At 53.1% G+C, this 16,866-nt stretch overlaps 5 protein-coding genes across 5 annotated transcripts; 3 read left to right on the forward strand and 2 right to left on the reverse strand.

Annotated features, from left to right (window-relative positions):
• Positions 1-976: 976 nt before the first annotated feature.
• Positions 977-3,515, reverse strand: ATEG_00058 (dolichyl-diphosphooligosaccharide--protein glycosyltransferase subunit STT3; the record flags this gene model as incomplete). Its single annotated transcript, XM_001210144.1, has 6 exons — positions 977-1,247; positions 1,301-2,423; positions 2,477-3,070; positions 3,126-3,206; positions 3,297-3,320; positions 3,386-3,515. 6 exons carry the CDS (start codon positions 3,513-3,515, stop codon positions 977-979), a joined length of 2,223 nt encoding a protein of 740 aa, XP_001210144.1.
• Positions 3,516-5,906: 2,391 nt separating this feature from the next.
• Positions 5,907-8,115, forward strand: ATEG_00059 (putative dynein intermediate chain; the record flags this gene model as incomplete). The annotated part of the gene is made up of 3 exons (XM_001210145.1): positions 5,907-6,041; positions 6,122-6,925; positions 6,991-8,115. The coding sequence occupies 3 exons, from the start codon at positions 5,907-5,909 to the stop codon at positions 8,113-8,115; spliced, it is 2,064 nt and encodes a 687-aa protein (XP_001210145.1).
• A 1,011-nt stretch (positions 8,116-9,126) lies between these two features.
• ATEG_00060 (putative kinesin family protein (BimC)) lies at positions 9,127-12,833 on the forward strand (the record flags this gene model as incomplete). The annotated part of the gene is made up of 5 exons (XM_001210146.1): positions 9,127-9,576; positions 9,628-10,271; positions 10,306-11,371; positions 11,418-11,870; positions 11,919-12,833. The coding sequence occupies 5 exons, from the start codon at positions 9,127-9,129 to the stop codon at positions 12,831-12,833; spliced, it is 3,528 nt and encodes a 1,175-aa protein (XP_001210146.1).
• A 386-nt stretch (positions 12,834-13,219) lies between these two features.
• On the reverse strand, positions 13,220-14,835 carry ATEG_00061 (uncharacterized protein; the record flags this gene model as incomplete). Its single annotated transcript, XM_001210147.1, has 6 exons — positions 13,220-13,533; positions 13,598-14,049; positions 14,096-14,154; positions 14,189-14,220; positions 14,416-14,548; positions 14,659-14,835. 6 exons carry the CDS (start codon positions 14,833-14,835, stop codon positions 13,220-13,222), a joined length of 1,167 nt encoding a protein of 388 aa, XP_001210147.1.
• Positions 14,836-15,486: 651 nt separating this feature from the next.
• ATEG_00062 (uncharacterized protein) lies at positions 15,487-16,790 on the forward strand (the record flags this gene model as incomplete). The annotated part of the gene is made up of 5 exons (XM_001210148.1): positions 15,487-15,657; positions 15,717-15,753; positions 15,805-16,261; positions 16,312-16,379; positions 16,426-16,790. 5 exons carry the CDS (start codon positions 15,487-15,489, stop codon positions 16,788-16,790), a joined length of 1,098 nt encoding a protein of 365 aa, XP_001210148.1.
• Positions 16,791-16,866: the final 76 nt, after the last annotated feature.

The following is a 16,866-nucleotide window of genomic DNA, read 5'->3' on the forward strand; positions in this document are numbered from 1 at the left end:
ACTACCGTGCCGGCGCCGCCCTCCTGCGCGCGCGCCGTCCATATCTCTTCAAGAACGCCCTGACCGGCCTCGGCCTCGTCGCCTTCACCATCAGCGTCTGTACGTACCACACCCTACCCAGCTCTACCCCCCGATGCGACAAGTTCTAAACCCGGAGATCCGCTCCACACCTGTCAACGGTTCACACCCCCCATGTAAAACTGCATATACTGATCAATTCCTCGACCGATAGATGCCTACACCATCCGCGCCGTCGGCCAGGATGAATTCTCCGACGTGAAGGTTCCCGACGCCCCCGCGAAGAAACAATAGTTCCGAACCCGTCCCTCTCCCTCCCCCGAACATATCTCTTGCTCGACACGTGGGTTCTTCTTCGCTTCTGCGATCTAGTCGACTGTCCTTCAGCCTGTGGAGTGAGCGTGGATGGCGCGGATCTGCCTCGGTCATGGTGTAACGCGTACGGAGTATAATGGTGGCAAATTGGGTCTGTGGTCTTTTTTGCGCGGTCCGTTAATGCGGCAATCTTCTCGTGCCAATGGTGGAGGTTGTCATGGAGGGGTTTCTCTCTAGCTGCGAGATCTGATGGCTGCGGATTGCCTGGGTGCTTACTATCCTGCTCCTGATGCCGCCGGGGACATCCACTCAGTTCGGGCCAGGATCTGGCGGAGTTGCCTGCCTTATACTTGAAGTCTCCCCACTCGCGAGTTTGTTTCTACCAGCTCATGTATATCTAGCGATGTTGAATATGTAAAGATACCATCTCCTCACAAGTCACCTAGCTTCCGATACCAAATACTGTAGTTACACATTCACACATGCTACGCATTTGACGTACAAAATTTGTCAATGTCTAGGTGCACCGGGAATGGTGTTCATAAATACAATACAAAACTAGCGGAAACGAGAAGAAATGCTAAACAGAAAGAAGAGACTCGGATCCCTCACCCGTCAAGACGAATATCTCAGATTTCGTCCTTCACTCGGTTCGCAGAACCCGGGGACCCTTCTTCTTGGTCGCCCGCTTTCTCTTATGACCTCGGTCAAAGGCCGCCGCACTCATGTGGTCTCGGCCCAAGTTGTCGAGATCCTTGACCTTGTAGATACGGATGATCCAGTTCTCACTAGTAAAGGCCTCCTCGAGCGTCGACAGTTGGGGTCCTTCGGCGGGCAGTCTGGAGCCACGAACGCGGTCCACGGCCTGTCCCATCTGGAACATGGAGTTGAAGTTGTAGTAAGACATTTTGTACCTGGTGGCGGTCAGTACGGTTCAATTGTCACGAGACTGGGTATGGTCACTCACATCAGACTGTTGCGCATAGTGGGAGTGGCCTGATCGTCCACACGGTATTCACCGCGGGCCGTGAAAAAGTCTCGCTCCTTCACCTCGTCCGGCCAGATACCCTCGGCGATCCGGACCATCCACAGGAACTTGTTGATGTCGTCTCCGGAGTAGCCCAGCAATCCACCGAACACCACCAACACATAGTCGACATCGTGCTGACGAAGAATAGGGTAGCTCACCTCCTCGCGGGAGCTCATCGCCTTACCAACGGTCGCAATGTGGGTGTTGTTCCAGGTGTTGTTATCCACCAGAGTGGGCCGATCAGCCATACCACCGATCTGGTAACCATAATCCCACCAGGACATGATTTTGGCGTTCTGGGGGGTGTTCTGGCGAAGCCAGTAATACGCCTCGCGGTAGTCGTCGATGATGAATTGGCTTCCATCCGGCAACCGGCTGGCCAGGACGACAGACGGCGAGGAATAAGCGTTGGAGGTGACCCAGGTGCAGTGCGCAACGAATAGAAGCAAGTAGACAACCACCGAGGACGTCATGATACCCTTGGAAAGATAAGACGTGATTCCAACGTCGGGGTTTCTAGTAGAGCGAAGACCATCCGAGTTCTCAGTCGAGCTGGTTTTAGGGTTGGGCCCAGAAGAGGCAAACACGTAGGTGTCTAGGATGGAAGACAGCGCCAGCGCAGCGGCAACACACACAATGGGGGTCAGAGTGAGCATGAGACGAACCATGACACCGGCGAAGTAACTAGCAAGGACGGAGTAGATGATCACAAAGACGTGCTCGTCCCGGAGCTCGCGGAAGCACATGTAGACACCGGCGGGGAAGAGCCAGATCAAGAAGTTCAAATCAAAGAAGAAAGAGGGCCACGCAGTAGGCTGGTGTTCCGAGACCGAGGCAATGATAGGGATATGGATCTTTGCGTAACCGGTATCCCACAAGGAGTAAAAGCGACCGCTCCAAGGGGCGATGACGCCAGTCATGGAGAGGACGGTGAGCCCGAGGAAGGCAACGCCCGACAGAATGATGATTGAGGCAGTGAGAAGTCTCTGGAACTGCTTGCCAGGGACAAAGCCTCGAATGAATTCAGCGAAAGCCACGAGTTGAATCAAACCAAAGACACCTGGCATCATGTCAGTTATGAGACTGAGAATACAAAGTTCAGCTGGCGCATACCCAAGGCCGACATGTGGTCGCTGTTGCGGATGGGCAGGAACCCGACGAAAGGAATCTGCATGCTAGCAAGTGTGCCCAAGGCATACCACGTCGTGTAGCTGATGTACAGCCGAGGGCTATATCTTCCCATGCAAAGGAGAACAAACACATGCAGGGGAATCAGGTTGGTGATGAAGACATAGCCTCCCCACGCGGACACCATGTACCCATAGAAAAGCGCCGTGAGGGCTCCCCACATGATCGATCCGTTCTTGACAGCCTTAATCCACAGGAAAAAGGTGAAGACCAGCAGGAAGATGGCAATCGCCTCATTGTCGTAGCTACCCGCAACCGAGCGAGAGATATAACCCGGAGCAATGCCCATGAAGGCAGCCGCAAGAAGACCGGCAGAAGGCGAGTGGGACATTTCGCAGGTGAGAAGATACATGGCGAACGCTGTCAATCCGGAGAATGCTGGCGCAAGCAAAACACAGATGTTCCGGATGTCGACCGGAATGGTGAGGAATCGCAGAATATGGTAGATCACGCCGCTGGTTACCATCAGACCAGGGTAGAGCGTGCCACCAGTGACACGTCCCAGAGGGTGCCATGTTCCTGAACAAAGGTCTCAATCAGCACTTGGTAGCTTGATTGATCAACAGATACCTACGGTCGTCGAACCAATCCCAGAAGCTGTAGAAGCCATTCTCAACCAAGTATTTTGTTGCTCGGAAGTTGAACCAGGGGTCGACTGTATGGATCAAGTTTCAATCAGCTTGAATTCGTCGCAGTCGACACGGGAGTAACTGTGGTACTGGGGCCAGGTCGATGGTAAACATACACTCGTGAATAATGCTTTCGAAGCCTAGAAATTCGGTCAGCGTTATGGCCAATTGACACTAAGAAGATTCAGCCGATTCCATAACATACGAATTACACTGAACAGTCGACTGGACACTGCGGCGGCAGCGATGGTTGCTAGAATGATAATCCGTAGCAGGCCGCGCGTATTCCGGCCGGAGTCGCCCTTGAGAAGAACATCAATGGGTGAATCGGCCATAATGGCCAGGGAGATAAAAGAAAGAAGAAGCCAATGGGAGAAAAAGAAAAGGAGAGATGGCTCTCGACCGGCCCAGGAAGCAGAGGTGGGGAGAGAAGTTGGTTGAGGAGAAGTATTTCAGTTGTGGTGGTGGTGGTAGTAGTAGTAGTAGCTTCGCAAGGTGGTCACTTCGGGAAGGCTTGGCGGTCTGGTGGTGTCAATCGTCACTTTGGGGAAACCTCCGACTGTCCCCGCACTGCCCTGACTCCAACACGCCGTGATACCACAACGCGACTCAACTCGACTCTTCGTCACGTCCAGAACTGTCCTTCGTTGGAAACTCAACCAATACACCTTCACTCAGATCCGTCCTCAATGGATCTACCGCCTCTCTCCCCCGATCAACTGTCCGCGGTGCTGAATGCTGCCCGCTCACCAGCAGAACTTCACGAGAAACTATCAGCCTACGAGACGCAAGCTTGTCTTCTGTCAATAAGCGATGGAGATCATTCGGATTTAATCAGTCTGTTCTACTCGACGTTTTTCTTTTCGCACCTACTGAACGATGAAATGTGAGCCCGCCTTTGTCACACTGTTCTCGTCCATGACTTCTGACAAGATCCTTGTCGAGTAGACATGAAGCCCGTGCGATGACCCAACGCGTGCCCGAAAACTTGTCTTGTAACGACCCAACACTACAAAACTGCCTTACTTTACTGCGCGCCGTGTGGCAGAGGAAGTATGAACAGGTCTACACGATCTTACGGCAACTACCTTGGCCAGAGACACTAAAGCCGATGGTTACCAGCTACGAAGGTGAGGAGGACAATTGCATGATATCTCCGCCTGTACGGGCGTCTAACAATCCGTCTAGCATACTTCCAAGAGAAGACCCTGAAGGAAGTCAGCAGAGCATACGGTGCGATCAGACCTGCAGCCGCTGCAAGTTATCTCGGACTCGACACAGTCGCCGCTGAGAAGGGTGACCCGACCATCATACAAAGGTTCACGGCCTGTGGGTGGGCGTGGGATGAACAAGCCAAGCTACTACGTCCAAAGCCGATACCCGCCGACACTACAAACAACGGGCCGCTATCCAACGAGTTGAGCCACATTATGTCGCTGATCGGTAAAACCAAAAGCTAGGAGGTATTGCAGCAGTAGGATATGATTAACTGGAGAAGGACGGGCTCGACTTCATCCTGAGATACCTGGGAGGTACACCTCTTAGAGCTGTTATAATGGCGTAACGATTTTACCTTCAACATAGACCAATGCTGGGAAGAAAACGGGAATAATGTGGTACCAGGCTCAGGTAGCGCAACAGGGCCAGGATTCAAACTCAAGCACTCAACGGAATTTCTTGCTCTTCTGGCCCAACTTGTAGCGTACAGATGCACAACAGCCCAGGGTATGTACAAGTATCGGAGAGGAATTCTAAAGATAGTAAAAGAAACATCATTCCTTTCGCTCGCAAAGGCACGACTCTGGGAAATTAGACCAAACAAATAATACATAGCCGGGGAATCATCCCGAACAAGCTTCTGGTACCCTGGGAGGTACGACCGTCGTCCCGGAATAATTGACAATCATCTTTCATTTTCCGCTTTCTACCTCTATACCGTCTAGTTCTCACCGGCCTTCATCTTCAGGTAGGCCTCCAGGTCGAATCGGCTGTCCTCGGGATCCGTGATGACTGCGAATGTCCAGTTAGCGCCGGAACGTCCATCCATTGATTGACACCACGTATAAGATAGCGCCGTATAGGAGATCAAATAGTCGATAACATACTGCCGTTGTTTTGCGTGTCCTTGGGGGCGGTCCTCTTCTTCCACTCTGCCTTGGCCTGCTGGATCAGGCGCTCCTGACGGGCGTATTCACGCTCGGCTTCCGCACGCTTAGCGCTGGTGTTGATAGAGGACTGGTGGTAAACACCGTAGACGAGACCGGCAACGAGAGCCGAATAGCGGAGAACCTGGGTTGCGCGGGTATTGGGTCAGCATCGCGAACAGGTATGCAGTCGTCGGCATCAGACCGGGCGGCCCTTGCGGACGGATGGAGCGACTACTCACGTTGACACCCTGGCTAGCCATTTTGAGAGAAACCGTGGCCTCGGAAGCAGCGGACAAATAATACAGTGAACGAGAGGTATAAGGGCCGGTTTCCGAATGACCGTTTGGAGGGGTATCGACTGTCAATGGCTGGCAATCGGGGAGGATATTCAGAAGCTGGTCAAGGCGAAGTTCTGTCGCGAGTTTTTCCGGGCCGCCGGCCCTCCTGTGCTTATGTCATCCCCGAACCGGACTCTGGGCGCGGGACGGGGGTTGATGGTCGAACCGCGCAATGTCTCCGGGAGTAAATAATCCCTACAACTGAACGACCTGTCCGCGTCCCAGGTTGCCGTGGCTCACCATGTCGTCGTCCATGCAACAGCGGAAGGCGGAGATTCTCGCCAAACGCGCAAAACTCGCAGAGCTCAAGCGACAAAGGGAATTGCGCCAGCATGAGTTCTCCCAAAGTAAGGCCAGCGTGGGTGATGGTTCTGAGGTATGTCACCCGTTCCTTATACTAACCAACCATCCTGGATCTTTCCAAAGTATACCTAACCAAGATTGTTGCATGACCAGACTGTGTCTCCTGTCCCTAGCCGTTCAGATAGCAGAGCAGAGCTCGATGATCTGATCTCCCGTCTTGTTGACCGCCCCGGGTCCGCCTCCGTTAGCCACGCCGATGGCCCCTCGCGAAAAGGGAGCAGACCAAACTCGGTGATCAGTGCCAGCCAAGTCAGTGGTGATAATACCGAACCATACAGTGCTCCTACGCGACCCGTCTCCCAGTCTATCGCCGTCCAAACTGTTGGGGCTGAGCCTTATCCCATTGCTCCTGAAGGGCCGCCCGCTCCTGAGCCCAAGCCAGAAGTTGTTACGTATAGTAAAGCCGTACAAACGGATGACTTGAAATCTCTGGATTCATTGTCAGTTGACTCGGACGGTGAAGATGCTGAGGATCTGTCCGGCAGCAAACGACTTAGCAAGAAGGAGCGTGAACGGGAAGAGGAGATCAGGAAGAAGCTTCGGAAAGAGATTGAGGAGGAACTTCAAGCCACGCAGCAACGTACCCAGGATGGTTCTACGTCCGACACCAACAAATCGCGCTACCCCCTACGCACACTCGACGAAGATGAGCTGAAAGCTGTTACTTCTTCTGATGATTTCCTGGACTTTGTCGAACGGTCGGCCAAAGTGATCGAGCGTGCTTTGGATGAAGAATATGATGTTTTGGCAGACTACGAGCTTGGCGGCGTCGATGGTGACGTGGAAGACGATGAAGAGCACGGAAAGAAGAGAAGAGGCATCAGGGAAGTTTGCCAGTTTTGGGATGAACGATGGAGTAAGAAGCGCATGATCAGTGACGTGAGCTTTTCTCCAAAGGTTAGTTCGGGTGGCATCCAACGGCGTCGTCTTCCCCTTCTACAACACTAACTTGTGTACTCCAGTTCCCGGAGCTTGTCTTAGCTGCGTACACTAAGAACCCTTCTGCGCCCCATGAACCAGATGGCCTTGTTCAGGTGTGGAACCAACATCTACAATCTCGCCCAGAATATGTATTCCATTCTACTTCGGACATTCTTGCGGCGAAGTTCTCTCCTTTCCACCCGAACCTTATTGTTGGAGGATCGTACTCTGGCCAGGTCCTTCTCTGGGACACTCGGTCATCTCGCGCTGGTGGAGGTGCACCGGTACAGAAGACACCATTGACGGGATCTGGACATACCCACCCCGTCTACAGCATTTCTATCATCGGCACACAGAATGCCCACAATATTTTGACTGCCTCCACAGATGGCGTTGTTTGTGGTTGGACGGTCGACATGCTTTCTCAACCCCAAGAATACCTGGAATTGACTACTCCACCTCCATCCAAGACTGAAGATCTCGCTCCTACAACCATGTCCTTCCCACAGTCGGATCCTACATTCTTTATCGTTGGCACAGAAGAAGGAGGCATTTATCCTTGTCACCGTTACGATAGAGCTGGCGCCAAGGCGGGCACGGACGCCCGTCTTGCATACCGCGGCCATGCAGCGCCAATCATGTCGACTGCGTTCCATCCAGCTCGTGGTCCGGTCGACTTGGGCGACTTGATGCTGAGCTCAAGCTTGGATTGGAGCGTCAAGCTGTGGCGTGTTCGGCCGCCAGCCACGACTGCACCCGCTACTTCGGCTTTGGGTGCTGCCAACGTTATCTCGCCTATCCTCGATATCACGCGAGAGGACGTTGTCTATGACGCCCGTTGGTCTCCCCACCGCCCTGGTGTATTCTCTCTTGTCGATGGTGCTGGAAACCTCGAAGTCTGGGATCTTTACACGGATACCGAGGTCCCTGTTGTGCGGACAACGCCATCCAAGGGCCGTGGTGGTATTCTGACCAGGAGTCTTAACAAGGTTGCTTGGGAGGAACGTGAAGGCCGACGTATCGCGACTGGTGGTCTTGATGGTGTCGTTACTGTCTTTGAGGTCGGCAAGGGCCTCAGCGGCACTCCGGAAGATGTTCCGGCCGACGAGTGGACGGGAATGAAACGTTTGATAGGAAAGCTGGAAGGAAACGACCGTATGAACTAATCTTGAAAATTCATAAAGTCAAGCCCACAGACTGCTTCCCCTCGCAACTCCTCCTGATCTGGGACCCAGAAAGTCACCACAGCACATTGGCTGTCTTTTTTGCTCCATCGGCACGCGGTGACCACGACCCTTGAAGGAGCTTATATTCTGCCCAAACTGTACCAAATTTCATTATGTGGTGCCTTTATTGCTTATCATATACCCCACGGGCGCCAGTTGATGTATGTATGTACTTATGCGTGAAGGCGAGGCAGAGTCCCACGCTTTTTCATCCTGTGAGCTGGGACATGGGATGATCCCGCTAATTCAAACATAATGAACGCTATCTACTTTTGTAATGCGCTCTGTCTGATTCTGCATTGTGTAGCCACTAGGTTTAGAACCATGAGAAGAAGTGATAGCTCAGATGCCTGATATATGTATGGATCAGGAGTCAATAACATCCGTGGAGAATTGCCCACTTCATGGTATCGGACACAATAATCAACAGTTTATGGTCTGCAGTCCATATATATATGGATATTTCTAGCCATTTTTGACCATTCTCTAGCGATAAATCACAAATTCATGGGTCCCAAGGTCACAGGATATATACAAGGAAGCCAATAGTTGGACGAGTGACTTCACCAAGCGTTAACTCAAATAACGCACAATAACAATGAGGTCGCTTTGCAGCTACAATTGAACAAGCTACAGATCCTTCTATAGCTAAATTCCAAGTGTTTTGTAGCCCTCGAAATGGGGTTGATAGATGACCATCACGTGATGCATACATGGAAAATCACGTGCACACTACTCCCCCTTCAGGCATTTGTTTATGTTTTCCCGTTTGGGACATTGGACCATCTCCACCACAACTACCGCTCCCACCACCAACAATCTCCAAATCCACCACAACCACAGAGACACGGTCTATTTCCCCGACAGTCCTGCATTATTTGCGATCTGTCAGTTGATGGTGAATTTTTTATTCAAACCATAGATTGAGCCGTCTCAGATCACATCATCACCATGGTTGGCCAACAACGGCCTGCCTCCGGCCTTCCAACGAGAAGGACCGGATTGCGCCAGCCTGTCAAACGAACAGGTTCAGCTGCGATTAACAGAGAGGCATCGCCCGCTCTCTCAACGAGACCTTCGACGACCAGCGCGTCACGACTCCAGCGACCGACCCCTGAGCAGAGCGCGACGAAAAGAAAGGAGCCACCCCAGCCGGAGCGCAAATCCAGCGATGACACGAACATCCACGTCGTGGTGCGTTGTCGCGGACGCAATGATCGTGAAGTCAAGGAAAATAGCGGGGTAGTCATCGAGACTGAAGGTGTTAAGGGGAAGACCGTTGAGGTGTCGATGGGGCCGAATGCCGTCTCAAACAAAACGTACTGCTTCGACAAGGTGTTCTCGCCTGCTGCCGACCAGGCGACCGTGTTCGAAGATGTAGCGCTTCCGATCGTGAATGAGGTAAGCTGCGCAGTACTTGCATGACGATATCAGAGGCTAATTTGGCTGCAGATGCTCGAAGGATACAATTGCACGATTTTCGCGTACGGCCAAACAGGTACCGGAAAAACGTATACTATGTCTGGTGATATGACTGATACCCTGGGGATTCTGTCCGATAACGCTGGTATTATTCCGCGAGTGCTTTACGCCCTTTTCCACAAACTGGAGGACACCGACAGCACGGTCAAATGCTCCTTCATTGAGCTGTACAACGAGGAACTGCGTGATCTGCTTGCCGTCGAAGATAACGCAAAATTGAAAATCTTCGAGAATGAGCGGAAGGGCGCTATTGGAAGTACCCTCGTCCAAGGAATGGAGGAGACCTACATCGATTCTGCTACGTCTGGTATCAAGCTGTTGCAGATTGGCAGCCATAAACGTCAGGTGGCCGCGACAAAATGCAACGACCTGAGTTCTAGAAGTCATACGATCTTCACCATTACCGTTTTGACGAAACGCATAACCGAAGCCGGCGACCAATACGTCCAAACCGGAAAGTTGAACTTGGTCGACCTTGCTGGAAGTGAGAATATTCAGCGGAGTGGAGCGGAAAACAAACGCGCTGCTGAGGCAGGATTGATCAACAAGAGTCTGCTTACTCTAGGACGAGTGATCAATGCACTGGTCGACAAGAGCGGTCATATTCCCTATAGGTATGTTGGAGGTGATGTGTACAGAAACGTGCAGGACTGACCTCAGTAGGGAATCCAAATTGACGAGGCTCTTACAAAACTCTCTCGGAGGAGAGACCAAGACGTGCATCATTGCGACCGTCTCACCCGCGCGAAGCAACTTAGAAGAGACAATATCTACCTTGGACTATGCCTTCCGAGCGAAGAACATTCGGAACAAACCACAGATCAGCACAGTCACGAAGGATAGGATGCTTCGCGAATTCGCTAGGGAGATTCAGGAGCTGAAGAGCGATCTCATTGCCACCAGACACCGCAACGGTGTTTATATGGCTGATGACACATACGAGAAAATGATTATGGAGAACGATTCGAGACGGATTGTCAACGAAGAACAGCGGGCAAAGATCGAGTCCATGGAATCGAGTCTTCGACACAAGGTTCAGGAATTGTTTACTCTGACCAGCAACTTCAATGACCTGAAGCAGAACAACGAGAAAACCTTGCGCAAGCTTAGCCAGACCAACGACGTCCTCGAGCAAACCGAAATTGTTCTGAAGGACACGCAGGAGCAGCTCGAGGAGGAAGCGATGGTGCGCAAGGCGCACCAGAACACTGAGAAGCGGCTTTACGAAATCGGCACCGGCCTTATCTCTACATTAGGCAATACCGTTCATGATGTGGATGGCCTGCACGCGAAACTGGAACGCAAGCAGCGGCTGGAGACCGACAACCAAGTGACCTGGCAGACATCTACTACTGAAGTCTGTGATGTCACTGAGCAGATCGATGCCCGCATGCAAAGCTTCCAGAATGAGCATGCTAAAGTGCTGAGCGAGATGTCGGACAAGATTCGCCACTTTGTGGAAAGCGAGATGAGCACTCTCGAGGAAGCCCGCTCTCAGGTCCGCAGTTTTGGTTCCTCGTTTGACAGAGTTGAAGCGGAGGCCAAACAGCAGACTTCTGGCGCGCACGATGAGATGAACAATGTGCTTGAAGAGATTAAGGTTCTTCGCGAGGACATCAAGCTGAAAGTTGGAGAGGGACTCAATGGTCTGTCTGCGGCAGCTGCGAGAATTTCCAAAGAAGTCATTGGCGAATTCGCCGACTTCTACACCCAGGTGAGTACCATTTCTTCACGATAGAATCCTTTACTGACAGCTGTAGCTCCACACGTCGTACAGCACTCTTGGCAGAGACTTCAAATCCATGTTCGAGAACATGTCGAAGCATATTGAGGGCCAAAAATTGGAGATCGACCACCTGCGACGTCAACTTCAAGAAGCGAATCGGGAGACAGTCGAGGCCAATCGTAAGGCCTCTTCTAACCTGGCTCAGGTACTTGAAGATGAAGATGCAGCTGCACGTGCTGAACGTGAGGCTGTCATGGCTCAAATCCACAAACTCCTTGAAGAGTCCAACCAGCGGCAAATCAATCGTCTTAAGACCAAGTGTGATGCGGTTCGCAACGATCTTTCGTCTTCGGGAGATTGTCTCGAACAGGCTACGGTCCACCACGATCGGCAAATCGATGAATGGATCTTTAGAGAGGAACAGTTCGCTAAAGATGTCACGGCTTCCAAAGATGAGATTAAGACTAAGCTCCAGAAAGACTGGGAGGTGAGCATCTCTATGCCCCTTTCCAAAGCGCTAAGCTAATTACCATAGGCGTTTGACCAACGAAACGTGACGATTCAGCGTGCGACGGAATCTGTGCACCAGGAGACCGTACGAATTGTGGACGCTCAAATGAAAGATGTCAGCCAGCAGCTGACAGCCCTCGATGACTTCGTTGCCAAGGCGCGTTCTCACAATGGCCGGTTCCATGAAGCCCATCTAGGCAGCTTGAACACCATGTCCGAGAACGTTAAAGGATCGTATTTCGCCTTCGACGAAAAGCTGGGTGGTTTTGGTGAACATATCGATCAGCTCCGGGAAGACGCTGCAATGCACACAGATAGCCTCGAGCAAACCACCGCACCGCTCCACAAGGACATTCGCCAGCCGCTCTTGGACCTTAGATCTGCCATTCGAAACCGCCCCATGAAAGAATACATCCCTACCGGTGTGACGCCACAGAAGCGCCGGTACGAGTACCCGTCGTCATTGCCACGCACTGAAGCACACGACGGTCTGCGGTCCCGGCACCGCACTTCTAAGCAATTCAGGGCTCTTCCTTTCAGTGAAGACCCATCTCCTCTCCCGAGCTCCCCCTTGGCGTCGCCACCTAAACAGTTCGTGTATAACGATGCAACAGAAGCAGGGGCTCAGGCGTCCCCGTCTGCCAACACCAGAGTTTCCAATGCCGGCTTGAAGGAGGCTGAAGGGGATGCCGCCAAATCCACAGAGAAGGAAGTCGAAGCATCGCCAAGGATCCCGAGCCCACGCGAGGCAACAGCAAAGGAGGAGCCTGAACAGCCACCTTTGAAACGACGTCGCTCCACTTCGACCAACATCGAGAACAAGGCTGAGACCAAGCTGCCACAAAAGCGGGCCGCGAGGCGTATGGCCGAGGGCCGTGAGAATGTGCCCCCAACAGAGATCGCTGGAGGCCAAAGATTCAGAAACCGTACCTCTAATTAGAGGGTGACCGTATCATTTCTGCTTTGGTTTTTGCAGTTGCTTGGTATTTGTGATACCCCCGTCGCGGAGTTGTTGCTGGTCCTTTCTGTTCCGCAAAGTTTTGGTTTGGATCTATCTTGCTTTTGGGTTTGGGTTTAATACATCCGACTTCGAGGATTGGTGTTCACTTGGTTAATGGTGTTAACGGCAGGGAGGCAGTTGGGTTGTTGTTTGTCTTGTTATCGCTCCTTTTGACATTCCAGTACATGGTTTATTTTTGACTTTCAATGGACATTTTGTCAATTTGTTATACAGTGATCCGGTTCTTTCAACCTAATTGCCTATCGTTGAGAATTGAGTCTATTTTGGGATATATATGCGTATGTCAAGGCTAATCATCTCATAGCTCATGCTTTCGTAGCGACAATGATCCCCTCGCCACCTCCTGGGGGCTGATGGAAGGAGAGGTCTTTCAAACCGACGGAGGTCAGTAGAGCACGCCATTGTTTCTCCGTCCGCTCGAAGGCGCCGACTTGGACCATCATCATGATGCTAATGCAAGCAGTAGCGAAGTCACAATCTCTGTCAGGAATAATCTGGTCGTTGACGATCAAACGAGAATAACCCGGCTCCATGGCGGCCACAATATTGCTGAGGATGTCGCGGGCTTGTTCGTCACGCCAGTCGTGGAGAATCCAGTGCATGTAATATGCGCGAGCTCCTGTTTCAGCGATCAGCATCTCATGGCGAGAATACAAAATAAGCAAGACCAGGCATGATCCTACCTTTTACGGGCTGAGGAGCGAAGAAATCATGGGCCATCAGCTCGGTCCCTTTGGGAGCGTCCTTCAGATCGGAGACAACCTGGGGCAAGTCCTGCAGAATACGGCGACCCGGCGCATCGGGGAACTTGCCGTTGAACGCATGGAGGTAGTGGCCTTCACCGCCGCCTACGTCGACAAGCAAGACGTCGTCGGGCTGGGTCCGGAATCCGTCGAGGATGGTGCCCTGCACATCAAACCAGTCCACCCAGTTCGGGGTCGAGCGCTGCTTCAGGGTCATCCACTGCTGGAAGTCCTTTGCTAGAGACGGGTTCTGGCCCAGCCAGTGGAAGTAGTTGAGGTGAGTGTTCTTGGCTAGTTGGAAGGGCGTGTCTTCTGCCGACGATGGGAACTGATTGTTGTTCTTCTGGAAATACTCCGGGGCGTAGGTGGTGCAGAAGTTGCCAATGTCAAAGCTAAGATGGTGTTAGATGAGGCAACGACCGAAACAGACGCACGTACCATGCTCTGGTGGTGGCTTCGAGAGTCGGGTCTGCCATCACCATGGTGAGAGGAGACGGCTTGTATGTCTGGACATCGGTTTCCAGCACATACCGGGGAGGCGGAGAGCAGCCTCAAAATCTGGTCTAAGCGCATACATGTGGTCAGCACGGACATGCGGGCTCCACGATCCAGAATAGTGGATCAGCGTCTATCGTGCTTGAGCTTTGGACAAGCTGGGATCGACATCGTCGGAGTGGAACCGTCAACGCTTGTCGATCCCCACAAACACGATCCCGTCTGTGCTGAGACGGCTGCAACAGGGAATCCGTCGAACCTACCGACAACAAAAACACTCGCTCCGGACTTTTCCGCAATTTGTTCCGTGGTAGTTCCCTTGTCCTGGCCGTCGCGGATGGCCTGGAAGACTCCCAGTTGGACCCCCATGCGGAGGGCCATCAGCAGAACGGGATTCTGTTGTGGAAACAGTCAGCTTTGTTCTGCGTCGGTCCTCGTCTTGCTTGTCTCCAGAGGAATCATCTACCATTCGGCATGATGATGGACGGTCGGCGATTGCTACATACCAACACCACATCCTGGATTACAGTTTCCGGCGGAGACCCAAGAGCCTCCACCAGGCCCCGCGCAGCCTTCAGGGCCTTGAACCGAGTCGCATCATCTAGCGACTCTCTGTTCGCGCGAACGGACTGCGTGAGCGAGGCGATCTGGTCCTCGAGAGCGTCGCCCTGGGGAGGAGTCATGATGGAACGCAAAGCCAAAGAGTACAGGGAGGGAGAATCCGACGATGCAGGGGGGAAAGACAATGCCAGCCAACTACAACGCGAGAGGATATTGGCCACAAAAATGCGGATTCCATGGAAATTTGAACGGACCGCCGGCCGCCTGGGATGGGAGATGGGCGCCCGGCGCCGCGACCGAAGAGGAAAAGCAACGGTGGAGAACACACGTGTGGTCGTCTGGATCTCAGCAATAATAGGCTAATAGGCTTCATATCCAGCGCGACGGGCGCTGAAAAATATGTCTCACTTGGATGGGCTGGTTCGGATATTCCGGACACCCGTCATTGCCGGTTCCAAAGGGCCCTTGGTGGAGCCGAGCGCCAAGTCAATTAACGTCGGGGGGCCGCCACCAGCGCTGGGTTTGCGATCGCGGGTTCCACTCGGATCCTTCAATTGAGGCGATGGCACGCCGCGATCCATGGCCAGGGTGCTGGCCACATATTGGGCCCTGCTCTCGAAATTGTGTCAGTTCCATGCAGGCGTCGACGAGGGTTCGCACGAGGGATCCGGAGTTTACTTAAGGATGAGGTCTCCGCTCCACTGGTGACGCTGCCCTGCGCTGCGCTCCCACCACCAGTCATGCAGAAGTAAGAATCCGTCAAGGTGACGATAATGGCCGACGCATTGGGGCCTGTGGACACTTCGTACAGCGGCGACTCGCTGATGGGCGTGTCGATCGCCATAGCCGTGCTGCAGGTGTTGATAGTTGCTCTGCGGTTCTACGCCCGCTATGTACAGCGAGTCGCGCTCGCATTAGACGATTATCTGATCATTCTGGCGCTGGTCGGTCTCTATCTTGTACCTCGTACAATTTTTCAATTCAGTCGCTAATTCCTGCATAGATTGCCAGTCTCGGCCAGTCCGCGCTGTACATTGTCTGTACGTGCAGTCGCTAACCATCGAAGCATCCTCCAACTAACTCGCGAACAGTGCTCAAGGTCGCGGGCCTGGGATACCACCTTTCATATGTCGCGCAGCATCCGGAGAAACTCGTCGCTCTACAAAAGGGCCTCGTCGCGAACCAAATCCTCGATTTCCCCTTCACCGTCACGCCCGCCAAGATCTCCATCCTGCTGTTCTACGTGCGCATCTTCAGCACCAACAAGTTCCGCATCCTCGCCGGCATTGTCGGGGCTATCGTGCTCGGCCACGGAATTGGCGTGTTCTTCGCCGCCATCTTCCAGTGCTCGCCCGTGCAGTATGCCTGGAACAAGAATATCCCGGGCGGGACTTGTTTCGACCAGCAGGCCTTTTATCGCTACGTCTCGCCGCCGAATATCCTGACCGACGTGCTCATACTCATCATGCCGCTGCCGTTCGTCTGGAAGCTGCACACGCGCCTGACGCAGAAACTCGCGTTGACGGGCGTGTTTATCCTCGGAGGGCTGTGCGTCGTACCATCCCCTCGTCCATGCATACCAAACTAATATCCGTCAGAGGCACCGTGGCGAGCATCCTGCGCATGACCATCTTCTTCCAGGAAAGCGCCTTGACGGACCCAACCTGTATGTTCGACTCTCCCTCCGAGAAAGCCACTGCTAACCCTGACAGGGGCCTCGGTCAACCTAGGCATCTGGACAGTCCTAGAAGGCGGCATCATCATCATCGCAGCCTGTCTGCCGTCGATCTGGCCGCTGATCGTGCGGATTCTCCCGCGCGGACTGATGAGCAAGGCGTCCTCGCAGAACCGCGGGCACCGGTACACGACTAGCCACGTCAAGCCCAAGGGGCCGGACGGGTTCTCCCGGCTGGGCGAGCATGCGACCGGCGAGACGGATCAATGGCCCCTGGACGCGAATCCTTCGCTGGAGAACCAGAGCCTGTCCACCCACGGGCCAACGCTCGTCAATGCGGAGAGCATCTCCCTTCGGAGTATGAATGAAGTCCGACAGGAGCCGAGATTTCATGATCGGTGATTTGCATTCGTGTAGTAGGTGTTATAAATACAAAATTAATGCCAAACATCCGCCTGCGCGTGCTGCATCTTACCGG

This window comes from Aspergillus terreus, genomic scaffold (genome assembly GCF_000149615.1).
Source record: "Aspergillus terreus NIH2624 scaffold_1 genomic scaffold, whole genome shotgun sequence".
NCBI lineage: Eukaryota > Fungi > Ascomycota > Eurotiomycetes > Eurotiales > Aspergillaceae > Aspergillus > Aspergillus terreus.